The sequence below is a fragment of the Phalacrocorax carbo genome, chromosome 12, assembly GCF_963921805.1.
Source record: "Phalacrocorax carbo chromosome 12, bPhaCar2.1, whole genome shotgun sequence".
Taxonomy (NCBI): Eukaryota; Metazoa; Chordata; class Aves; order Suliformes; family Phalacrocoracidae; genus Phalacrocorax; species Phalacrocorax carbo.
In genome coordinates this window covers 2962147-2988658 of record NC_087524.1, presented here as the reverse complement: position 1 = coordinate 2988658, position 26512 = coordinate 2962147, and the positions used below count along the sequence as shown (strand labels likewise).

Below are 26512 nucleotides of genomic sequence, written 5' to 3'. Positions count from 1 at the left end.
ATGCCAGGTGAGTAATAAAGATCTGACAAAGAGGTGTACTAGAGAACCCCCACCAGGACAGTCTTGTACCTACAGTCTTGCATTGAAACACCAAGCAGCCTGAAATTTGTATAGATTAAATAAAAACTTTCATTTTCTGTCAAAACAGAACAGAATCCAGTTTATGAGCCACTAGAATCATTAATCAATGAAGCAAACATGACACAAAGTAATTGAATAATTACTTTCTAAGGTATTGCCCAAAGCCCCTCATCTCTTGATTGCTCTGTTCATTCAGATGTACGAGGGAATTAAAACTAAAGGTATGGGTTTTTTTCCCTTTTTCTTATTTTTCAGAAGAGCTGTTTGTAAATGTTCCAGTTGTATTTAAGCAAATAGCTATAAAAGCATATCTGCTCTGGAGTTCAAGAGCCAGATTTCCAAAGGAATTACCTGCCTGAAGACACAAACAGTCTTTACACAGTTTTCAAAAACCCTGGAGGTGGTTAGCCATCTATTCCTGCAGACTCTAGTAGTGTTAGCACGGCCCCTCCAGGGAAAAATACAATGCAAGAAAATTAAGGTCACAAAATCATGTCACTGGAACACACCTACCCATGCCACACAATCTCCTGAGCGTAGCATTTTTTACAGGATAAGGACAAAAGGATGGCTACTCCAAGTCAGTTCAGAGATCCACCTATACAACTGTCCTGCGTCTTAGTAACAGAAGCTTAAGGAAAGACTATAAGAAATGTGCTGGGTACAGAGTGATTATTGATCCTCATATACCTTCTCAGCAACCAGTGGCTTAATGGACTTCCTGAAGCCCCTTCCTCCTCCTCATTGTCACATCTCATGTTTCCCTATAAACACTCACAGCTGTCTTTAATGACTTGCTCAGCAAAAGGTACAAAAACTTTGCACAATACACAGAAAAGGAACGCATTCACTGTATCAGGAACCACGGAGACGAAACCTGCAGATATATACTCCTTCTGCCCTTCTGTTGTGTATTGATAAATTCCAGGGTGCATCAGCTGCAAAGGACCTGTCAGTAACGTAAGGTCAATGTTATTTAGGGCCACAGAGTTTAAAATGACCAGGAGCATGTGAAATCAAATACGTTGCTTTCACAATTTTTGCTAGGGAAACAGATATGTGTTATCATGGTACGTGAGAGCAATATAGGTCCGCCTCTCTGTGCCACTCACAAGACCTTTCCTGAAATGATTGTTAGTTTGCTTGTTGTTGAAGTCTCACGTTACTTTGAAACTGTCACACACACGTCTCATTAATCACAACTTAAGAATACATGACAGGTTGCTTCATTCTCTCCAGCTGCTCAATGACCAAAGGAAACTAAATCTACTTGACCTACTCTTTAGCGGTAGGGGCTCTAGGCTCAAGTTTGATCGCATCTAACTGTTACAAACATGGGATCAATTTTCTTCTGCTCAGACTTGAGTGGAACCATTTCAATGGCTAGAAAAAGGCCTTGCAGTCACAACTTTGCTTTGGAAGACCCAGGACACATTCCTTTTTTGCAGGTAACCTCCACTCACCCTCCCTCCCTTACTCCACTGGAGCAAAAACCGCACGTGGGAGGTATTTCTTCAGCATGCATTTCTCAGGCTTTAACAAATTCCCAAATGCTACAAGGAAAGAGTATCAGATATTTAGGAGAAAGTGGGGGTGGCAGAAGGTGGTTCTTGTCTTGTACGTGGTCATGGGCACCGGGACGGCTCTTTGTCCTTGCTTTCTGTGATGAAAGCTGCCATCTGTCCCGGCCCATTGCCAGCCTGAGAAGCTGGCATCCCTTAGCTGATGATAGCATCTGGAAGCCAGTTCTAATAGAATTGTGTTCATACCTCTTGCACACCCAGACTTCTCTCTCTCACTCCAGGCTCCTCTTAAAAAGAAAATGCTGCCAAAACCTAATATGAACCCTTAAATTTCCCCTTAGGTCAGTTCACTCAAGTTCATGGCATTCCCACTGCTCCCATCACTCTCTCAGGAATAACCACAGCAAAGCTTGCCTGCTCCTTTCCCTGCTGCATCATGCTACAGGAAGCAACTAACTGTTAGGGGACCAGCTGTGCTTGCTTGAGGTGGTCGTCAGGACCCTGGGCATTTGTCAGGAGCTCTGCAGAGATCCAGGGAACAGCTTGACAGCCTTAAGATTGAAAGTCATTTTTCGTCAAGGCAAACACCAAAAAAACGCACCAAAAGCGGATACAAAGGGGGAATATTAGGAGGTATCTGTGGAGCACAAGTAGCACGGTGAAGGAGCACATCCAGAAGAGCAAAGATCTGACTGAAGCTGCTCTGGGGTTTGGTTTTTTTTTTGTGACATTTACAGCACGAGTCAGATCCTTTCCTTTGCACATAGCAGCACAGTTGTTCACGGAGCTGGGGTAGGGGTGGAGGAGCGTGGGTTAGGGAAGGGGCTTCCAGCAGCCTCTCGACTGCAGCAGAAACCCAGATAGGGCAAGTGAGAGGAGTATCATCTGCAACAACTTGTCCTTCTTCAGGTGCTCCCATCTGAACACAGGAAGAGTTTCAGCACTCCTTCCTGCAGTGAGGTAGCCTTCACAATCTCTGCTCCTGCAGCAGAGAGGGAAGAGGAGGAGAAACAGGCACAGAAAAGGGAAATGGCTTGTGCCGAGGACCTGGCTTCCTAATCCTCTGCTTTGACCACAATAGCTAGTCCCTGTTCCCACTGCACATCAGCACATGTGAAGTTCTTTACTGCTGCCTCCTCGCACTGGGATGGAAATGTAACAGTGCTCCCATGAAAACAGGCTGTCTTGGTGCCTTGCGTAGCTGCGTGGTACGTGCAATACCCCTAAAACACTGGCTCCACCAAGTGGAAGCAGAGCTGCTGCACAGTTCTGCCAGTCCTAGATGCTGAACCTGACAACTGCTCCCTCTTTCAGCTGAGCCTGTTTTTTAATCAGCTCCTTTCTCCCATCCATGGATCCCACTCCCTCAAACTGATTTATGCTAGTCCCTTCTATCATTGTCCTTGGCATCTCCCGTGCTCCCTCCAGCCCCTCTTTCAAGGAAACGCATTGTGCCCAGATTTCTTCTAGTTCATGCCCTCTTGTTAACTTCAGATTCATTACCCCAGTTGCTTGGATTTCTTACTGTCTCAAATGACTTGCTGGCAAACAGAGGCTTACTTTTCACCAAATTTCAGAGTTTCTACATCAGAATCATTCCCCAAGCCTTCCTACACTTTCTTCATCCCTTACATGCTAACCGCACATTAGCAACCTGGCAGGACTACGTTAGGCTTGTAAAGATCAGGGAGGCAATCTTGCAGTTGGGGGCTCACGTTACAGGTATAGGAATCCAATCTCCCTGTCTCTGCTGGTAAGCCAGGGTTATTTAAAGGGTTGGCTCTGGCTTTTGGTAGGCGAGTAGATAGATTAGGTCAGGACAGATTCCTATTTGCATTTCTCTTGCACAATCCTACAGCAGCATGTTGTGTAACATCACCCACATCGTATATAACATCTCCATCCATGCCTATGGTGTGTACAGTCTCAGTATACTGAAGATACATGCAAAATATAATCTTCACTTGTACACACAAGGTTATACCTCAATGGAGCTTCAGCAAAATGTATAACCAAGGAGCCAGAGTATGATACTTCATTAACTTCTGAGATGACAGCCCTGACAGCAACGCCTGTAAGCCTACACCTGCAGTCTGATATACTCATCTAGTGAATTACAGACCTGTGTGTAGAAAAAAAACATCTTGTGCTTTGGGCACATACACATAGATACTACTTAACACTACTGGAATTACAACACCAGTTCCAAACATTCAGCAATGAGGTGACTCAATTCCCAGCTTTGAGTTCAAAGTCCCATTTTTCCCACGCACACCCAGAGCAGTCCTTTTGCCCAGTGGTCCCTGTATAAAAAAGAGCGACAAAAAAGACACATCTAAAGGCTGAACTTTGCATTGTCTGGGTGATGTTCAAACACACAGAGCATGACTGCTCCCTGATATGATTAGTCTCCACTCTCTCAGGGACTAACCATTCTCAGTACCTTCCTTTAGCCTGTACTCAAACTATAGCCATTTGTTTTCTTCTTCATAGTCCCTTTCTCTCGCAGTCCAAGTGGTAAACTTACCTTGTTTAAATACTTAAAAATATTTTCACAGGAATGCCTAGAAGCATTTTCTAGTCTGTTTTTCAAGTAAGATAAAACAAAAGACTAGATGATATTAGCATAACAATACCCCACCTGCACCCATATTCTCCTGGTTTAACTTGCGGAGGAACAGAGACTGAACCAACAGACAATGTCAACAGCATTTGATCTGCTGCTTCTGCAAAAAGCCGTCTCACAAATCTGAATACATACAAAGGTGTCTGTTTAATGGTAATGCAAAAAAATAGCACAGGGTGACATTATAAAAGATTGACCACTTTCCAGAGAAGGGCTAATCCTTTGCTTCAGAAATCAATCTATTATCTGCCAAAGCATCGCAATGACTTTTCTGTGCAGTGCAGTAGGTAAGATGGTTCCAGTTGCCTGCTTAAAGTGCAAAGTGCTCACGAGGCAGCCATTTACAAGGCAGGACCGCGGCGCACTAAGTGAGCGCAGGACAGCTAATGTCACCCCCTACTGCTTTTTTTAATACTTCTGTCAGCTCGGCAACACGGTGACTGCTGCTGGAAAAAAACATGCCTGGCGTTTCTGATGGCTTCCTGCAGAGTTACATGGAGAAGAGACAGACAGCCTGAAGGCTCAAAATGAGATCAGCACATGGAAAACATGCCTCACATTTTCATGCTTGTCTCCTTCTGCTGGGGAGAGGAATTTGGGCGGGGGGAGGAAGGAGGAGGGGCAGGAAAATGAATTATGTTTTATAGACAGACAGTGTACCAACAGCTGTAATAGCATGAGGAAGCCGTCATGTTAGAAAGCACAAATTTGAGCCCCAGCCACTGGCAAAGCGTCAAGAAAATTCAGCAATAGTATTGAGACATAAAAATAAAATAATTATTTCTATATCTATGTATCACAGCACTGTCATGGCTGAGTTTAAATACTCCAAGTCTGACCCTTGGCTTCCACTATGGAATGCTAACTCTTGGGCCAACAGGGGGAAAGATGCCACTGGAAGAATTGGAAGAAACGGGTGCACTAGACAAGATCAGAGAATAAGGCCAGGTTCACTTCATATGACAAAATGTCTCACAGTCCTGCAGAAAATGGCTATGTGCAGTGCGTATGCAACATCAAGGATGTGATTTGGAGTCACCATTGTGGGGACTATGCTGGAAGCAAAGGGCAGGTTGCTGGCTTTCAAGCAAAGGGATTAAACTGAGAACACCAGACCAAAGTTACTGCCCCCCTAACAGAGTCACCCCTATTTACTCCACAGCTCATGTTGTCCCCCAGCGTTCCTGAACCTCCCTCTTCCTTATGCTGGGAAGAAACCTGGGAGAAGGGCACCCAGTCCAGCACAAGAACAAAGAAGGAACAGCACTGTTTGGACTACATGACATGCAACAGAAGCATCAAAGGGGAAGCAGGGAAAGTCTCTATGTCCTTAGAGGGAAGAATCTGTCCAGTACTCATATGGAGACAGAGAACAAAAAGGCATGTGACACAAGGAAGGAGAAACATTTTTTGGTATTCAGCAGGAAGAGTTTTAAACATCACTTAACTAGCAATCTATACAAAATTGGCACACCTTTTCAGAGGTAATAAATAAACTTGATCCAGGCACTGCTCAGAGCATGAGTGAATGTGGGGAAGCAGGACAGGAATTCTGAGTCTCACAATAAGCCATGTCTTAGGCAAATTCAGACAATACTGTCTCACAGGTGTGAGAATACCTTGGTCACATGCCCAAATTTTTTTCTGTTACTTCAAAGAGTTAATGTTAAATGCTCTTCAAGAGTAAGTCTATGTAGGAGTTCATACAGAGGCTGGAAAATTGTAATTGCTCCAAGGAAACATATAGTGATGTTTACTGTACCCTGAATACACCTGAACCGCAAACTGAAACGAACAGGGAGGCCTCCACATCCAATTCACCCTCTAAAAGGCCATTTCCCCAGTGAACATTTTCTAGTTCATCTTTCCTACCTTTTCACTCTCTGCAAACTCCTGCAATATAATTTGCCTCTCCACACACAGTTCCAGGAAGTCATCTGAATGGAAACTTTCATGTAGAGCAGGGAAGAACGTTAGCTGGTTACAATCCGACCCCTTCTTATCCATCTCCCTTTCTGCTCCATTTAACGTCAGCTCTCCTATATCAGACAAAAGAGATTACAGTTTTAGTGTCAACCGGATGACACCAAAAGTATTTGCAATTCAGTCTTTCACCCAATCTGTTCTACCTTGGGAAATAACATTATTTATCTGCAAAAAACAGGCAAGAGACAAGTAAAATCTGTGACTGTTAAAAAAGGATGCTTAGTTCAGGGAACTAAAACCAAGTAGCTGCCGTCAGTCATAATTCAAACTAAATTCCTATAGTCACTGAATATTCAAACATATTAAACAAAAGTATCTATTCTCATTTCTGCAGTGTGTTGGGCTGATCATCTGATAAGCAAATAGTTTAAAAAAAGAGAATCTGTTCACATACATGAAATTAGGAAAAACTGAAGATGTTAGTCCTTTGGGGACAAGCACTGAGCAGCATCTTAAAAGAACCGAAGAAGGGACAATTCACTCCTATCTTGCCCAAGCTATGTCCTGAGTTTTGCAAATTCATGCAGTGCATGCAGTTAGGGGAGGCATGATCAGCCTTCTTATTGAGGTAGGCTGCAACCACTTTCATGCAGAAACTACCTAGAACATCAATCTTGTTTGGAGTCTAGAACAACAAGCTCCACTCTCGTTTGATTTCTAGGCCCTATCACACTAAAAAATATACAACAATACTGCCTATTTCCAACAGTGTACGCTAGAGGCTTGACTTGGAAGAGCCATACAGGTGGCTGAAATCCACAGCCTTAGACCTGGCTAACTTTCCAAACCCCAGTTCTTTCTCAACATTCATTGTTTTGTTTTTTTTTCTTCTCTCTGAAAAACTATTTACTACTTTACCATATTTCTCTTCCCTCCCCCACATTCTTTTCATGTCTCACGTAACAAAAAACCTGGCCTTGGAAAATGAAAAATGTTGACATAATGACCATATTTTGAAAAATCTGGTTCTATTTTGAACACTGAAAAGTAATTTGACATGTTAATCTTCTTGGTCCACGTTCTTGGAAAGTTCCAATTCCTGTTACCACTTCTCTGAGCCATCGATCACCTGATTTAAAATACTATTTCAGAGGTTGAACTGCTGTGTCTACTAAAAGCAGGGGAAAAGTCTGCGCTTCTCCTTCTGAGTTTAAGCAGTTAGGAGCTTTCCAGGTGCCCAAGAACACCCAAAGCTTTCATTTCAAGACAGCTTTTTTTGCTTCCATTTCTTTCTGGGGGCAAGAAGAAAGCAACAAATTCTGAAGACAGTTTATACACCACCTATAATAATTGCATCAGTCTTTTCCCAGATGTTCAAGTGACTTTTTAGCCCAGAGGACTGACAATAAGCTTTTTTCACTAGATTAAACTCTGGCCTGGGACTCCATACACTGACTCCAATTCTCTTCGGCTGTTTGTGTCCTTCCTCTTGATGACTTAATTTAGTCCTAAAAGGTTACCTGGATTCACTTCAGCAGTGGGGGTTGTTGCACTTCTGTTTGCTAGCAGAACCTGAAAAGAGACTAGGTATGACTGGAGTGAAATATGTAGGCAGGTAAACATAACTCAGAACCTTGTTGCAGAGAAAAAACACAGATTTAGAACTATGTTGCCAATAAATGTCTTGGAAATTCAAATAAACTCATTTGCAAGGACCCAAATGAAAAATTAAATGTAGGAACAAATGTCAAAAATTAAGCAAAAGGACTACTGTCTTTTCAAAGAAGACCCTGCATCAGGCCAGTTATAGAATAAAAAACATAGCACCCAGTCTACAGAAATCAGCCAGAATCCAAGCTTCTCATAAAAGCTTGAAATGTCCTAGAGATGGGAACCTCTTCAGCTTCTGGTTGGTAGGATTTGGCACTCAGACACTATAGAGGCAGATACCCCACATATACAGTTCAATGCTTAGTTCAAACCACTCTAATTCCCTTTTTGACCATCCACCAGTTCTAGCAACCTTAATAAATGTAAAACTAACAGGACGGTGCAACCTTCTAACTGGACTCTGTTGCATACGCTGGGAAGCACTATACCCATGAGATATTACAAGCAGAAAAGTACGGTCAGGTTATACTCTCATCTCTCTGGTGAGATTTTATATCAGAAAAGAGGGAAAATCATTTTGTTCCTGCGAAACACATTGCAGGCCCTCTTACTCTCTCAAAATCAGACATGTTCAGTGGGTTCTCTATACATGGCACAGCATATTGATGAGTTGGGTAATGAGAACCAGAGGAAGGAGGCAGGTATAAAGTCACCAGCAACTGTTACAGAAATTGTGCACCTCCTGCAACAGCTTTCTACCTCACTCTTCATTCGCATTGTTGTCGCTCGGGTGTTCACATGCTGAATTCTCCTCCTCATTCGTGAAGGCCCTTCATAACAATCAAGAATCCATCGTGGCTTGAAGGATTGTGATGCACCTCCCCAGGGGCCCCTTCTGTAGAAAAGTTGCTCCTCAAGTATCATCCAGTCCTTGGCTGCTTTGCTGTAACCACACTGCAGCATCTGTGGGACAGAATGACTTCGTGCCACCTTTTTGCACACTCCCCTCCTGCCATCTGGCAGTGGCACCACCCCAGTGATTCTGAGGGATCTACCAAAACTACCGGATGGGACCACTGCAGAGGGAGCGCTGCAGATCCTGCAATCACAGGTCCAACTGACCACTGAAGGTGTGCTGTGGCAGATGCTACTAGTCAAACTAAGATACAGTGACAAATACAAGAATGTGTGATTTTACTGGCTATGAGCTTGAGACCTCTTGAGAAGTTGTACTGGTTGTTAAGGAAAAAAGGACAAAGTCCTCACTTTTATTTCTGCCACTGTGAGAGTGGAATAATTACTTTAAACAAAAGCACTGGTGAGGCCCCACCTCGAGTGCTGTGTTCAGTTTTGGTCCTCTCGGGACAAGAAGGGCCTTGAGGGGCTGGAGCGTGTCCAGAGAAGGACAACAGAGCTGGGGAAGGGTCTGGAGCACAAGTGTGCTGGGGGGCAGCTGAGGGAACTGGAGGGGTTTAGTCTGGAGAAGAGGAGGCTGAGGGGAGCCCTTCTCGCTCTCTGCAGCTGCCCAAAAGGAGGGTGTAGCGAGGCAGGGGTCGGACTCTTCTCCCTAGTAACAAGCGATAGGACGAGAGGAAATGGTCTCAAGCTGCGCCAGGGGAAGTTTAGTTTGGATATTAGGAAAAACTTCTTCACTGAAAGGGTTGTCAAACATTGGCACAGGCTGCCCAGGGAGGTGGCGGAGTCTCCATCCCTGGAGGTATTTAAAAGAAAGGTAGATGTGGTGCTTGAGGATATGGTTTAGTGGTGGACTTGGCAGTGACAGGTTAGTGGTTGGACTTGACGATCTTAAGGGTCTTTTCCAACCTTAACAATTCTATGATTCTATGAAAAAAGGCTCCTGAAGATAAAGTAAGGATCTGCAATTTGATGGGTGAGTGACGCTATACCACACTGCAGTGGTGATGTCAAGAACGGAGTATTGACTCATCAACTCCCCGCATTTCTTTGGGCATACTACTCATCTCACTTCTGAAATGCCTGATTTCTCGTGGTAGCCCAAGAGCATCCTTTCAACAACAGAAAGCTGTTGCACAATATTCCTGTTACTTACCTGTACGTGGTTCTTGTACAAAGAGGCATACACCTCCTGCCCGGTTCTTCGGTATCGTTCCATACATGACACAAATCCCTAGAAGAAACATTAGAACACATCACACCAAGGTGCTGCAGGTGAGGGGCAGAAGCAGGCATTAGTTGATCTGCCTTTTCCAAGAATAATTAGGGAACATGGCCTGCATCTGCAAGTTTGATGGCTCTCCAGACAGTACAGTCATGAGGCAATCATCTGAAAGCAAGTTGCACACTTACACCAAGAAGATATACATATTCATGATCTTAACAAGGGTCATTAGTGAAACTACTCAGAAGGAGAAAGAAAACCACAAATAAAATGTAAGGCTCCTCCTTTTGGAGCTGAATTAGTTTGTACTGCAAGTAGCATAAGGGACAGTTACGTGTTGTAGAGGTCCCAACTGAGGTAAGGATCCAGATTTGTAGCTATACACCTGCTCCTTGCTGCATAAGCAGAAAGTGCAGACAAAGGAATGGTCCGTGTGCCCTTTTTGCAGACAGGAAACCAACGGCTTCAAAAAACATTTTTGGGATTCAGGAGCCTAAGTCCTCTGGCAACCAGTGCCTTCGAGTATAAATAACATTGTTTAACAGGATTGTGGTGCAGAGATGTCTGAGCTAGCTGTAGAACTGGAAACCTGTAGAGCTGTACTAGTGCAAGACGACACACATGACTGCTGCTGCTCCACTACACAACACAGACATGCCCTAAACTCAGGTGTTTCTGGAAATACGTGTTTTCCAAAGCAGCCTACAAAGCAGACAGAACTTCCTTCTAGGATGCACTAGACTCACAAAACAGTGAACCCACATTAACAGTCATACATTTCATTTGCTGTTTTATTGGAATGAACTTCTCAAGCTAAGGGTCTCTATGCAAGCACAAGACTAGTGAACTGCTGTCAAGAGATTGCAAGTTGCATTCCCCACTCTGCAAACAGATTGTTATGTGATCTTCAGCAAGACACACCATAGCCCTAAACCTCTACCGGTCCAACCACAGAACAGAGACTATAATACTAACCTCAGAGTTACACAGGCTAAGATCATGAATAATGGTCCAGTGGGGTGGAATCCTTAAACTCATGGAGTAGGGAAATGAAATGGGTTTCATTCTCTTAGAATCATAGAATTGTTTGCATTGGAAAAGACCTTTAAGATCATCAAGTCCAACCATTAACCTAGTGCTGCCAAGTCCACCACTGAACCAGGTCCCTGAAATACCACATCTACATGGCTTTTGAATACCTCCGGGGATGGTGACTCCACCACTTCCCTGGGCAGCCTGTTCCAATGCCTGACAACCCTTTCAGTGAAGAAATTTTACCTAATATCCAACTTAAATTTCCCCTGGCACAGCTTGAGGCCATTTCCTCTTGTTCTATCACTTGTTACCTGGGAGAAGAGACCAACACCCACCTTGCAACAACCTCCTTTCAGGTAGTTGTAGAGGGTGATAAGGTCTCCTCTGAGCCTCCTTTTGTGCAGGCTAAATAGCCCCAGTTCCTCCAGCTGCTCCTCATTGGACCTGCTCTAGACCTGTCACCAGCTTTGTTGCCTTTCTTTGGACACACTCCAGCAACTCAATGTCTTTCTCATACTGAGGGGCCCAAAACTGAATAAAGTATTCAAGGTGTGGTCTCACCAGTGCCAAATACAGGAGGACAATCACTTCCTTAGTCCTGCTGGCCACACTTTCTAATACAAGCCACTTGGGCACGCTGCTGGCTCATATTCAGCCAGCTGTTGACCAACACCCCCAGGTCCTTTTCCACCAGGCAGCTCTCCAGACACTCTTCCCCAAGCCTTTAGCATTGCGTAGGGTTATTATGACTCAAGTGTTGGGGCCAGCATTTGGCCTTGTTGAACCTCATACAATTGGCCTCGGCCCATCAATCCAGCCTGTCCAGATCCCTCTGCAGAACCTTCCTGCCCTCGAGCAGATCAACACTCCCACCCAACTTGGTGTCATCTGCAAACTTACCAAGGGTGCACTCGATTCTTTCATCCACATCATTGATAGAGATATTAAACAGAACTGGCTCCATTACTGAGCCCTGGGGAACACCACTTGTGACTGGCTGCCAACTGTTTTAAACTCCATTCACCACAACAATTTGGGCCCTGCCATCCAGCCAGTTTTTACCCACTGAAGAGTACACCCATCCAAGCCATGAGCATCCAGTTTCTCCAGAAGAATGCTGTGGGAGACAGTTTCAAATGCTTTACTAAGCCTAGGTATACAACATCCACAGTCTTCCCCTCATACCCTAAGTGGGTCACCTTGTCACAGAAGATCAAGCTAGTCAAACAGTACCTGCCTTTCATAAACTCATGCTGGCTGGGCCTGATCACCTGGTTGTCCTGTATGTGCCATGTGGTGGCACTCAAGATGATTTGCTCCGTAACCTTCTCCAGTACCGAGGTCAGGCTGACAGGCCTGTAGTTCCCTGGATCCTCTTTCTAGCCCTTCTTGCAGACAGTGTCACATTTGTTAACTTCCAGTCAACTGGGACCTCCCCAGTTAGCCAGGACTGCTGATAAGTGATCGAAAGTGGCTTGGTGAGCATTTTCACCAGTTCCCTCAGTATCCTTGGATCCCATCTGGCCCCACATACTTGTGTCTGTCTACATGATGTAGCAGGTCACTAACAATTTCCCCTTAGATTATAGGGGCTTCATTCTGTTCCCCATCCGTCTCCCAGCTCAGGTGGCTGGGTACCTGGAGAACAACTGGTCTTACTGTTAAAGACTGAGGCAAAAAAGGCATTAAGCCTTTTCCTCATCCTTTGTCACTATGTTTGCCCCTTCATGCAATAAAGGATGAAGATTCTTCTTAGTCCTCCTTTTGCTGTTAATGTATTTATGGAAACATTTTTTTTGTTGTCTTTTACAGCAGTGGCCAGATTAAGTTATAGTTGGGCTTTGGCCCTTTTAATTTTCTCCCTGCGTAACCTGATGTCATCTTTGTAGTCCTCTTGAGTTACCTGCCCCTTCTTCCAAAGGTCATAAACTCTCTTTTTGTTCCTCGGTTGCAGCCAAAGCTCTCTGTTCAGGCTGGTCTTCCCCACCGGCTCATCTTTTGGCACGTGGGGACAGCCTGCTCTGTGCCTTTAAGATTTCATTCTTGAAGAATGTCCAGTCTTCCTGGACTACTACTTACCTACTCCACCAAAACCCACAGGTTTTGGCTCACGAGGTTTACATAGCCAAGACCTTTACACAACACAAACCAGAAAATTTCAGACAGCAACCCCTATCTGAGCCTCTCTTTTGAAAAGGTCAGCATAAACATTATTAAACTCAATGGAATCCCTCAGGTGCCAAACTAACATCATGTAAATAACAACAAAACACCACTTAGAATACTCACTATCGTACTAATTCCTCAAATTCACCTGTTAAACTTTGATTAAAGACAAGCTTGCAGCTTTGAAAATGCTAGGTTTTTTCCCCCCTTTCTCCTAGCCATCTATGAAATTCCAAGTCCCAAAAAAGACTTGAAGTAAACCATTTGTTCTCATGACATTTTTTTGCCTGTTCAGAGAGACAAAGGATACTGAAAGGCTGTGTACATAGCTGAAGCACTGAACAACTGCTGAGTAAGCTTCTGGCTTGTTTTATCTTATTGCATGAAGGCAACTGAAGAACCAGCATGGGATTCTGCTTTAACAGGCTGTCCGACACTCATGAGACTGTTCTACAGCCTTGTAACTCAGACTTCCCTATGCAAACACAAGGATAGCTGCCCTATCTGTTTCTCTCCTTGCTCAGTATCTCTTCATGTGACTGCTGACAAGTAGCTACTGGGGGAAGTTCAATATCACAGCCTTCTTACCAACAGTCACAGGTAAAAAATTCTCCTGCTTGACAGTGTATTTCTTGGGAAAAGATTCTAGCTATCCTGTTACAACTACCTGACAACACATCTGATCTTCTGGGTGTACTTGCTTTAAAATTTTCCAAACCAAAAGCTCTCTGAAAGAACAACCTTTTTTTTTCCCCCCTGAAGTCAATGGCACAGTGCACTGGGACTTGTCTCAGGATGACACTCCTAATCACTACTGAAACAAACAGAATCCCAAAAGTCACAGTATCCAACTGAATCATAAATATCTTTTCCATGTGCCAGCTAAATGTGTATGGAGGACGCAGGCTTACTTGAACACGATTTTGAAGCCAAAATAAGATTGCTTACCCTTTCCAGGAACTTACAATAGGTACACCAGAGCCATGAAATGAAGAAAAGAAGGAAACAAGAAATAAAAAAATAAAAGGAATTAGAATGGCTGACCGTTAACGGCATTACAGAGAATGGCAGAAGTATCTGTTCCTGTGATAAATTCCTGAGGATCAGTAGTGACAGAGAAGGCAGAAGCTGTTCAGAGACTATACAGGAGTGGTTAGAGTGCCCCCAGTGCCAGGCAAAGGCTCTCATGCCCATGCAAGCTTCCCTGACAAAGGTGAGATTGCTGAGAGTCGATTGGTGAGGCTAAACTGGCTGTGAACGTCCCAGCCTCTCACTACCTAAAGCCATGGATCAGATGGGTAACTTTTAAATGCATGGACTCTGTGCCACGCTGGCAGTGATTCCTCACAGCAAACTGTCTAGCTGCTGCTTGCACTGTGCTATAATTAAGTTAACACGCAAGGTCTATGTGGTGTGCCGATTACTGCTGGCTGCCAGCCAGGTCTGTACCCCCGCCGTGAAGTCACATTTATTGGTGTTTCCCTGCAGGAAGCTCCTGTTTTACATTGATGAAAGTCATTACATTTTTGTTTGTTTAAAGCATCATTAAACCTGTAATCACAGTTGTGGCCTCACAAAACTATTCCATAATTCATATAAAACTCCCATAAAGGCTGACCTAGAAAGCAACAGCATCTCTGTGCTGTTGAGCCGGACTCAGTAGAGAAGAGCTGAGATCCCAGCTCCATGTGGACAAAGGGTAGAAGCCATTCAGAATATACAACCAATTCCTCCAAGTATTAACAACCATTTCAGATACCCACAGGCTATTCAAGCCGAGCCAGTGCTCTACTGGCAGCTGTTTCAAAGTTACTTATAGTCTGTATTTCATTCATGGTCACCAATCAGACCCCTAAGGTCAAAGCCCACACTGGAAAGATTCTCACTGACTTGACTCACAGCTCCTAGCCCTTGAAATACATGAAGGGGCCTAAGAAGGAAAAATTTGCTAGCCACGTCTAGTGAACTGAAGACTAGCCACTTTGGCTTCCAAATGAGGTACAGCTAACCATCCTCAGCCAGAGGAACGTGTCTCTGATCATCATCCCCACAAGAAAACCGTCTGGTTGTAAAACGAAATGAACAGTTAACAGAATTGGAGATCACTGTGACTGGAAAACCAAACCAAACCCAAAACACACCAAACCACAAAATCCTCAAAACAAACCAACAGACCAAAACAAAACCAGAAAAAAGATGCACAATAAACATGGAGAATACAGACCAGGCTATTATTTACTCAGTGTTCAGTCAGAACAATCACACTATAAGGCTTAATGAACTACTAGTGCAAAAAAGTTGCAAACAAATGAACAGTTTCCATTAAAAATTGTAGGTGGCAACTCTTTATGCAGGAGATTAAATGTTACAGTGCCAGCGTAATACCGATCTTGAACAGAAACAATATGCCAGCTTTGATAATATTGTGTAATATCATATAAGGTTTGAGTTTCACATGCAGAAAAGCAGCTGTAAATGCAGAAATATGACCTGTGTTCTAGGGAAGAGAAGACCAAAAGGCGATATTGATCCATCCTGGCCTAAATATCTGAGTATGATACCATGGTTTAAGTCTTTTTCATGCAGCCTTCTCTACTTCGCAGCCTTAGACAATCACATTCTAAGTAGAATCAGGTCATTCTGCTGCCTCAGATTCCCCAGCCAATATTTAGAGCTTGAAAAGGTGATGGAATTTACAAGCTATTTCCCTACTGGAAAAAACAAACCACAGAATCAAAAACCATTTCTCCTCTTGCTGCATGGAGACCTCATGCAAATAGAGGAGAAAATTATTAGGACTGGGGAAAAGGAAAACCAGCAAGGAGAAAAATGCTGGCAGAGAAATTAGCATGCCAAAAAAACCCAGAGAGTGGATGTTCTATAATTTCTTTCAACTAAAGCAATTGAAACCCTGCTTGCAATAAGAAATAGTTGAAAAGTAAAAAAAAAAAAAAAATATTAACAGTTCTCTGCTGAGCTCTAGAATGTTTTATGTCTAATTTTTTTTTATATATATATACACCCCTCTCTCACTTAACACTCCTGCACCCTATAAATATTCAGGCTTGCCATAATAAACTCATATTGCATGATACAGACGCCACATATGCCATGGTTCTTTCCTAAAGAAACATTACGTCATTGGACCTCTGCGCTCTGGGGCTTTCTCTGGGGAATTAAAGTCTATGTGTTGTATTACAGAACACACACGCACACAACAGTATGTGCCAAAACTCTTAATAAATAAAAATAAACTTCAAGACAAGGCTTGGAGGAGCCCAACTATCCAGATCCCTCACTGTGCCAAGGGAACAGTCCCACGGATGATAGCGAGAATACCCACACACGTGTTTTGAAGCATGTGTTTTAATCATCTGTTGGCAAGGACTAGAGCTAATGATATTAGCCTACTACTTTAGCTCTTCTGAACAAAACAAGTATTGTAAATATTAGCACATGCAGTAAAAGCATTCATACAGCATCGCAGATATAACAAAAAATATCAACACTTATACAGTGCTTTTCACCAGTACGTCTCGGAGGCCTTTATGAAGGAGGTCAAAGTCTTTAGATTACAGATGGGGAAACTAAGACAAAAGGGTTTCTGGAACATCCTGCCACTACGACTTGGTTGTGGGGAAAGGGAGGTTGGTGATGGGGCAAAACCCAGTCTGAATTAATCTGAAACAGCCTGATAAGCCCACAGAGAGGGTGTCTATGGTGACAGCATGCAGTAGCGGGAGGGGGAAAACAATTTGACGAACCCTTCTACTCTTATGCTCCCACTGTCAGATCATATTCTAATATAGCGATTTACCAAATATTAGATCTTGTATCACAGGAAGAGTCCACATACCTTATTCTTCTAATGTGAACTTTCACATTTCTACATGGAAGGCTTTTTGATCTAATTACAGTTTTTCAAGCAATCACTAGGTTTTTAGAAGGTATTCCATGGACATAGAAGAACAGAACAGCAGGTGAGGAGCTCTTAGGGACACAAACTGTACGGAAATGGCATATGTGACAGTGGCAGAGTTTGTGCATGGCAGAAACAGATTTCACGATGGTGATTCAAGAAATCACTGTGTTTCAGGTATGTTTAGGCATATACTTCACAACTTTTGTTTACAGGCTGTCTGCTATGGAAGCACTTGGACCTTGGAAGTGGCGATTAAACATGCTTAAAACCTCTATGTGTGATGACTACAAAAGAGGGAATCTGGAAATTAGCATCATTATAATGAGAAAAGTGACATGATACTAGTGTAGTACACTCTTCCCGTCTTAAATCAAAGAGAAAAGCTGCATTTTTGATGGAATAGAACACAAAGAAAATGCCATTTTGTAAGAGCAAATTGGTTTTAGTTAAGTATTTTCCAGCAGCTCAACATCAAACGGCACCTACCTGTGGTGTGGCATTGCTCCTCTCAACAGCCGTGTATCCCAGCTCTGCCCTCTGGACTGCACGGACCCTAACTAGTTTGGATCTTCTGTCAGTGATGATGGGACTTAGGAGGAGATACTTTCTCACAAAAGAAACTGATTTTTGCAGTCACCATCTAAAGCCAATAACCTTTTTAACAGAAAATTCCGGAACCACTATGAATTCCACAGCTACAGAGCTAGGTTGTCAGCAGTTTTGAACCTAAACTTTGAGGTGTGAAAACTATCTTCTTGTATTCACTTCAGTTGTTACGCTGCTCCTTCCACACATCTAACTAGAATTTCCCCTCCTGACATACACAATTAAAGCCCAGCACTTCTGGTCCTTTTCTGCTAAGTCACAGAGAATAAATCAATCCCTTCTTCATCAGCCTCACAAGCAGAGGATAGGATTACATCTAGGACAGCAGTTTTACAGAGAAGAATCCGAGTGTTATAGTAAATTACTAGAGCTAGGTGAAGTCTCCAATTCACCATCTGTTGTATCCGGATACAGTGACGAAGTGCATAACATCTCCAAGTTTACTACTGCTGCTCAATCTAATGCAGTGAATCAGAGACCAGGTACGCGGCTAACCTGTGCAGAGTCACCCATTTTGTGACCAAACTACTTTTCAAATAATTGACTTTCAGCTAGGAAGCAAGCAGGTTCATTTCACAAGAGGAAAAATGGTTTCATTAGTCACCAGATAACAAGCATTAAGCTAAGGCAGATAACATTTTCCTTAGCAGATCAAAGACCAGTTTGTCCTAGTCCTTAGCATATACTCTCCACACCGAGGGTTGTTTGCAGGCTCTTTTGAATCACAAAATTATTATTGCCGTGTGGATTTTATTGCTACTTTGCCAAAATTCATTTAGTTTTTCAACAGACTGTAGTTCCAGCAGTTAAGTGTTGCATGGAAGCTTTGTGCTTCAACCCGCTAGGAGGCTAATGCACAATGCCAACTGCTCCTAAGGATCATGGATGGATTCCTGGCATCGCCAGTTGGTTGGGGAATAGCAAACTTAATGAGAAAAACCTCCATATTTCAGTACATCATAAATGTACCCACGCACAGGGGTGGGTTTCAAGAGGATAAACCCAGAGTATGGTGTAGATGTGAGGAGACTTCCACACTCTATTTATCAGCTAAATTCAGGCAGCACAGAAGCAGCTCTACTTCTATAGCAACTATATATATATATATGTGTGTATATGTCCGTATGTGTGCATACACACACACTCCTTCAACAGATGATACTACTGAAGAGATGAATTCCTGGGAGAACAGATAACTTCTCTCCTAATAGCAAAAAAAGCACAATAGGAGGTGAGATGTGTTCTTGAATTCTACCTCTGAGAATGACTTCTGTGACTTCGGGATAATTCGCCTAACCTCCTGAGGGCTCAGTTTCCATCCTGTTACAGCAGAGGTATTAGCTTTTACCTCTAGCAAAAGTTGAAGGTCAGACTTTGGCATTATAGGGAACAACAACAGGGCCTCTTCTTTCCTTCACTTGTTTTTAGTCTCCATTTTCCTATTTCTATTTAAAATGGTGATTTTCTATGAAGTCCTACAGGTGTATATAACTTAGGGCTTTATTACATAGTATCTCAATGCATGTAACTGAAAGCCTTATGCGTTGGTGTTTTCTGATTACATCGGAATTGTGGCTTCTATTCAAGAAAAATGTGTACTTCTAAGCCTTCAAAGAAACATCTCTTCCCTGACCTCTAAAATTACCCATTTTCCTAAAAAGACACACATTTAAAGGTGATAAGATTAATTCTGGAGTTTTTCAGTGCCTGTAGAAAAATCCTGGATTCGACAGGCTACCCTGCAGCAGAGAACATGGATGTAACATGACAGGCAAGGATGAGAACAACAAGAATTGAATGGTCACAGCCTTCAGCACAGGTCAGCATCCTATACTCATCTTGCAGGGATTTCTCGGACCTCCCCTGATTTCCTGTTCTCTACTTGCATGTAGCACCATCCAGTTTACACTCAGGTATCTTCAGTCCCTGCTGTCTGATAGAAACTCACACTTAACTTTCTGGGCACTCAGACTCCTATGTGCGTTCTGTACTGCTCCCTGCATGAGACAAGACACCATATATAAACTCATAGCTTCTTGATAAGCAAATTTGGCCATAATTCTTCTCCTTATAGAGATTATTAATAATAAATAGCACAATTGAAAAAACCATTATTTGTCTTCAAAAATAGAACAAATACGGAACTAAAAAAATAATGAAAAGTCATTTTCTTGTGGGAAAACTATGGATGAGAATGTTGATTCCACCCAAAGTTTTAAAACAGAAGTGTGAGTTTGATCCGGTTTAAATTGCCACTTCAGGCTTTTGACTCAAACAATCCCTATAAAGCATCTTAATTAAAACAATTTCTTTCTGTAATTATTATAAGATGTTGCATCAAAATTCCAGAAGAAAATGGACATATTTGATCCAAGAAAGATGAAAAATTATTTTTCTTTCATTAGATTCAGCAGAGAATAAAAAAGAATTCTGTTTCAGTTGCTAGCACTTGTTTCTAGGGTTCCTCTGCAAACAAATAAAACTCTGATTTCATCCACATTAACACCATTCAACTCATTTGGCATCATCTCTGTTATGTGAAAATAAAACTCTGCAACCAGCAGCTCTTGAAAGAGGAGATTTCAATGCCAGCAGCTTTAAACATTAAACTCCACTCACTGAAATCCTATATCCAAGCTTAAGCCTGAACCAGAGACAATCTCTAGCTTGGAAGGCAAAAGTGTGTTTAAAAAAAATATGCAGGAAACATAAAAGAAAACATCTTTTCATACAACGTATAATTAAATGAAGTATGTATAATTAAATGTATTAATGTATATAATGTATAATTACATGAATTAAATTCACTGCAACAGGACACCACTGAGTTTAAAATAGTTATCCACAAAAGGTTTGGGAAGAGATTATTTATTGTATTCAGGTTTTAAGATGAAACTGATACTAATCAAGAAAGGAACACCTTTGCGAGGATAGACTGCCTACTGTGCATTGTGCCGTCACTCACTGTCTTCTATACAGCCAGTATTGGATTTTTAGGGGACAGACTGTAGGGTGAGTGGCGTGTTGGTCTGGGTCAGCCTAATAATTTGTATTCATCATCATACAACCCTTACATTCCACCTTCTCTGTTGAACAGCTATCTTCAACGAAGGTGGAAATTATTCCCGTATATTTCAGAAAGTTCAGTGATTTGTATTACACGAAATTAGATAGCTCTGCACTTTATCTTTTAATGTAGTTCTTATCTTATTGACCTGTTGAATTATTTCTTTATGATCTTGTAAACAATCAGAAAATGATAAATGAGCAGTGTGTCAGATATCTGCTTAAGAGGACATAAAAATTGCTTTGTTCAAAGTTGAAGAAACTTTCTCCAGCTTGCTGCAGCTGTAATTTAGCTTTGAACCAGTTATTAAACAAGACAATAATATTATAATGGAAATTGTTTAATATACATCATTAATAGTAAAGTGCCTGCTTTCATTGAAGTAAAAAGTGTGCTATGAGCAGTTTTGAAATGATTATTTGATTCCAAACTTCCCTTGTGCATTTAATGACATGCTAATTTACATTTTAATTACTTCCTAAGAAATCAAAGCATTTGTTGACAGAAGAACATAATGTCAACTTCACGGTGCACTGTTGGTGGATAGTTAATGAACTTAATTAGATAATTAGTGATGTTAATTATCCTTCTATTATGAAGATAAAGACGCTACACAAATGATGCACTTTTCAAAGAAATGTCATTATATGTTTGGGGTTTTTTTAACTCAGTTAACTTGAAAAGCTGATAAAAGACCAACTGAGTGCCTGGTAAGAGAAATATTTGTTTAAATAATAATTGTGATTATGTTTCAAATATTTTTATCTTCTTCATTTCACCTACCATGAACTGCTAAATTGAGCTTGTCCCTCCTTCATCACAAATTAGCAAGCTCTTTTTGTTCAGCCCTGCTCTCCCTCCACTGCCTCACGTACCTCCCCACTGAACTCTCTCTGATGCGGTGGCTCTACTACTGTTTGAAAACCCAGGCTGGTCAGCATCAGCCTTGATCTTACAGTCACTCATTGAAAGATGCTATAATAATGCAGGAAAGAGGTAGCTAGTGTTTAAAGGCACTGGTCCACTGTTTAGCTCTGGGTTCAGCTGCTAGTGTTGCCACTGACATCTTGGGTGATAACAGCCAAGCCTCTGTAGATTCACGTCCGTCGACTTAGGATAAGGCTTCTTTCCTGCAGAAGTCAAAACCCACAGACACACAGCATTTGGAGTGAACGCTGATTTTACGTCCTGGGGTTGAGCCTTCTGTGCCCTGACAAGAGCCTAGGAATACATCATCAGCCTTCCAGTTCAACATTAAACACTTCTGCTTGAAAAGCCTTGTTTAAATCTACCCTCTAAAACACAGACTTTTGCACACAGGCATCTCGCCCAGGAATTGGCGAGTGTGATCTGTACGTATTAACTTAAAACAGATCATTTCTCCCCCTTCCCCCACACTAAATGCAAAACCTGTAAGATGGCTGCAAAAAGTGCGAAGCAAGACTGACGGCCAGGAGTGAATGAAGCCCCAGTGCTCTGTCCCGATGGACTCGTGTGTGGTGAGAGCCCTGCCCCAGACAGGACTAATTCTGTGCCTGACAGGACTAGCTGATTATGTGACACAGCTAGTGTTTGTACTAAGTAAGTCAGTCTTAGTACTGTGCAAAACACATTTAAAAACTCCTAAGTATTATAGAGATCTACATTTCCAGCATGGAGGGGATTTAAGCCTGGGAGCTAACTCCCTCTGAAGTCAATAGAAATTTTATATTTAAATACTTCCCAAAATACAATGCATTACTGCCACAGATGAATCGCTAGAGATACTCATATCCTAGCCATACTTATCTTAAAAATGAGTGTTACATGTGAAACAATTTTTTAAAAATTTTTTGCTGACTGTGAAATTTGAAAAGATTGTTCTTTTTCATGTAACAAATGAATAATTTTCTGTAACAACACCACTTTTAGCTGCTGGCCTAAGAGAAAATCCTGGTGAACAAACAAATGAGAAACCTAAAAGTTTAAATTTCTTATAAATCTAAAACTAAATAAAGTACTAAAGACTTTGAAATAACATGCTGTTTGAAACCTGCCTCAGCCTTTCTCAGACTTCAGAAGAAACATTGAGTCCTGGAAGAGATTTGATTCTTCCTCTTGGGAATCTAACTACAGAGGCAGGACCTGACAGAGCTTTCAGTGGAGCTTGCCCGAGGGACATTTGCTATTACTTTAACCAAGGATATCTGTTGTTAGGGAACTATGCAGAATTCCAGTGGTCCCTGGTCATATCACTATCTTCTTGCTCAGCAATAAGGTAGGAATATACAACCCACTTTCCTAAACGAGTTAATGAACTTGCAGTTTCTTTTTGGCAGGTACATCAAGACTGCTTAGCTGTCAGTGTAAATAAAATACTACATTGTAAAAAATTAAAAGAAAGAATTTTCAACAGGAACTGAAGTAGATTCTGTGTCTGACAATGACTTAAGTCTCAGCCAAGAGGTCTTTTCTTGGAGCTCCTGAATTCAGAAAGTTATCCACAGAGACAAAGGCGGCGCTCTCTGGCAGATTGATGCAGTTATCTTTTACAGATTTGCTGTGGGTTTAATGATCCGCCTGTTGCTTACAAAAGTAAGCACAAGAGATGGGCTCTTACTACAAAAGCAACTGAAGAAAAATTAATCACTCCCAGTCAAGCCAAACTTAGGACTTTGTATTTTCTGGTTTGTAGAGCTACACCATTAAATGGGTTAGTTTTGCTCTTAGCTCTTGTAACCTTGCATGCACTGAGGGCAGCAGAGCAGAAACCAAGGCATTTATTAAATTCTTCAAAGATCTTTAGCATTCAAAGGTTGCATTCTCCTGACTTAACTAGGAGGAGTTCTCTTGCAATGGACAGAGAGGCAAAACCAGCACACAAAGGTCAGATGCTGGCTCTTCATCTATAGCTGTCTTCACAAGCGTATATTTGCTGACCAAACTCCTATGATGAAGTTCATGGGTTTGCAATTACAAGTTAGAAGGTCTCTGTTAACATCTTCATTCTGAACACTGGGATTAAAAAGACCTTTTCTATTTCATTCTCTCAAGGTATATGGGCCTCTGGCATAGAGGAATGCCACTAATGAATCAAAACAAGAGAGGACAGGCATGATCAGGCCTGCTGTATAATTCAGGAGGCTCTGCAGTGCTCGTGAAGGATAACAACTATATCTACAGCCCTGAGGCAGTGTGTCTTATGGTAGGTAGAATTATGCTGCTTGTAACCTTGCTCAGGCACTCATCCTCAGGAAGAACCTCAGGACGCTGCATGGTAGAAGCTGTTGACTGATTCACAATTTACTGAAATATGATTGTTATAGTGGTCCCTTGCTGCTCTTGCAGCTTGCTGAAGAAGACAAAAACAATCAGTCATTGCTAATGTAAAAATTAAATACATATCCTAGATTCTGACAGCAACATTGGAGGGGGGATTGGGGGAGGAAGGGAGGAGAAAGAGCAAGAGATCAAAAGGCTCACTTTGAAACAGGAAAGTCAATGATTTGGAAACCTTTGGCAACATATTCAGAGGCTTACAGACTCTCCTGCTGGTGAACTTACCCAAATCCTTCACCTGCAGGCATTAAAAAAATCTGACTTTGTACAGTGCTCCTCTTGCTTCTGCATGGCTACTCCCAAGACAGCACAAGATAGCAACTACCACAGCAGATTATCACCCTCCTGCAACCAGAAAGGTGATCACGTGCTCCTTTCTGACTGATCACGCGTTCCAGAAAAAGCCAGAGCAGAGCATGAGAGAGCAAAGTGGAATCAGAAGTACAGGGAAAACACAGCTGCGTTTGGTTGCTGATTTTGGCATTTGCTACCAAATAGCAGGGAACTGCCTTCACTTATGCTGGGGATCCTGAGTGAAAGTACAGCAGAAACATGGGGCCTGATCTCTTGCGGGAGTCAAGAGTTTGCATTTTGCTGTTTTTTCCAGATTGAGTATTGGGTCTCAAAAGCACTCTTGCTATCTTGTAAATGACAACAGGGAAAAAGCTGATAGTGTTGAGGGGGGAGTTTTGTATTTTTTTTTGTTTGGTTGGTTTTTTGTTGTGGTTTTGTTTGTTGGTTTGATTTTTTTGTGTGTTTTTTTTGTTTGTTTGTTTTTTAAATCTGCAGCGAATGCTAGTACTGCTTTAACTTCTTTGTTTATCTTCAGTCTTTAAAGGAATCAAATTAACAACCCAGTAACCAGCCTTCTTTCCACTGAGCAAAGCTTTGAGATCCTGGCTGCATTTCTGCACTTTTCTCAAATTTAATAAGTTTTGTTCAGTTAGAAACAACCGTGCTTAGTTCTCAGTAAATGCAAAGATTTTTATTTTGCTATGAGATATAAAGGCTTTGTCACTCACTATGTAGTTCATACTGTTACTTTTACCTCAATGTTTCAGCCAGGTGCCTCCTGCTATAGGACATAGGTCCATGACTAGCAGTAGTGAAGACAGAGGCCAGTATCTGAAGATTTTTCCCAAGTGAATACAGAAGGAACCTGAGACACCGCAAATGATACAAAAATCACATTACATCACCTTTAAAGTAACTACCAAAGTAAGGTCAAATATAGGAGCAAGAAGCACAAATACCATTTACTTTTAACGTAACTTGTTCTCCCAACTTCTTTGAAACTGAAAATCCCACCTTATACTTTGCCTGTGAAGTGTACGGAGAAAGGGGGCTGTAGAGGAGCAGAGAAATTAATTTTCTTCCCCTTAGAATTCATCTCTCTGAAAAGTGAATCAAACTCATTCAAAGATAGGCTGGAGGGAAAAAGGGGGAGAGGGAGAGTGGAAAAGAACATTTGGAACTGTAGCTTCGCATCTCATTGAGAGGAACAATTTATCAGAGCTGTGGAGCTGTCAGTCCTTGACATGATAAGGAATAACACCAAATGAGTAATGTTTCCTCCAAACCCAGCTCCTTTAATTACAAGCCGCTTCCTTGCAGAAGAGAGACAGAAGATGCAGAAACACCAATTTCATGCACTTGTGCCTGAATAATGTCTCCGTGCTGCCTTTTCCAGATGGCAACCTTTTCACTGGAGGAACTAATGATGTAGGCATATTTAGGGAAAAACCAATAACGGAGTCTTTAACCTTCAACAGCAAAAAGCATGTTGTACAAAATGTTCCTTGGGATACATTTACAAATATCAATTACATTGCTCACTGAGGTGTAATCAGCTGTAATAATCAAAATTAATTTTTAAAAATAATTAAACAGACCCCAGGGCAAATAGTCGATGCTCTTGTAGTATGACATCACAGTCTACATGAGTACCTGGGAAGAACTTGCTCACTCTGTAAGCAGCAAAGTGATTTTAAGGAATGAGAAGGATGCTGTGGCATGTTGAGAAAAAAACCTGCGGTTTGGTAGGGTACTATCAGACATATTACTTGTGTATCATAGCCTTCCTGATCAACGCACCTGGAAATGAAGCAGTCGTCACTGGGGATAAAGCTGCAACCTGCTACAGCTTGAGCTAGAAGGTTAAGACCCCCTAAACTGATGCTGTAACAGACTCACTGTCTCCTCAGCAGGAGCAAAAAAGAACGTAACATGTTCAGCACTGCAGTAACACAGGAGACCCTATTGCTCTCTACAGCTACCTGAAAGGAGGTCGTACCGTGGTGGGTGTTGGTCTCTTCTCCCAGGTAAGAAGTGACAGGATGAGGGGAAATGGCCTCAAGCTGTGCTGGGGAAGTTTAGGTCGGATATTAGGAAATCTTTCTTCACTGAAAGGGTTATCAAGCACTGGAACAGGCTGCCCAGGGAGGTGGTGGAGTCACCATCCTAGAGGTATTTAGAAGCCATGTAGATGTGG

The 26512-nt window shown here is 42.1% G+C and overlaps 1 protein-coding gene across 1 annotated transcript in view; it reads right to left on the bottom strand.

Annotated features, from left to right (window-relative positions):
- Positions 1 to 26512, bottom strand: part of WDFY4 (WDFY family member 4) — a 144442-nt gene that overhangs the window by 52394 nt on the left and 65536 nt on the right. The window contains exons 40-43 of the mRNA XM_064463735.1: positions 9839 to 9916; positions 8527 to 8730; positions 7677 to 7728; positions 6103 to 6269 (exon numbers count right to left, since the gene is read on the bottom strand). Of these exons, the coding sequence (XP_064319805.1) occupies positions 6103 to 6269; positions 7677 to 7728; positions 8527 to 8730; positions 9839 to 9916 (501 nt within the window). The remainder of the gene's footprint in view (positions 1 to 6102; positions 6270 to 7676; positions 7729 to 8526; positions 8731 to 9838; positions 9917 to 26512) is intronic.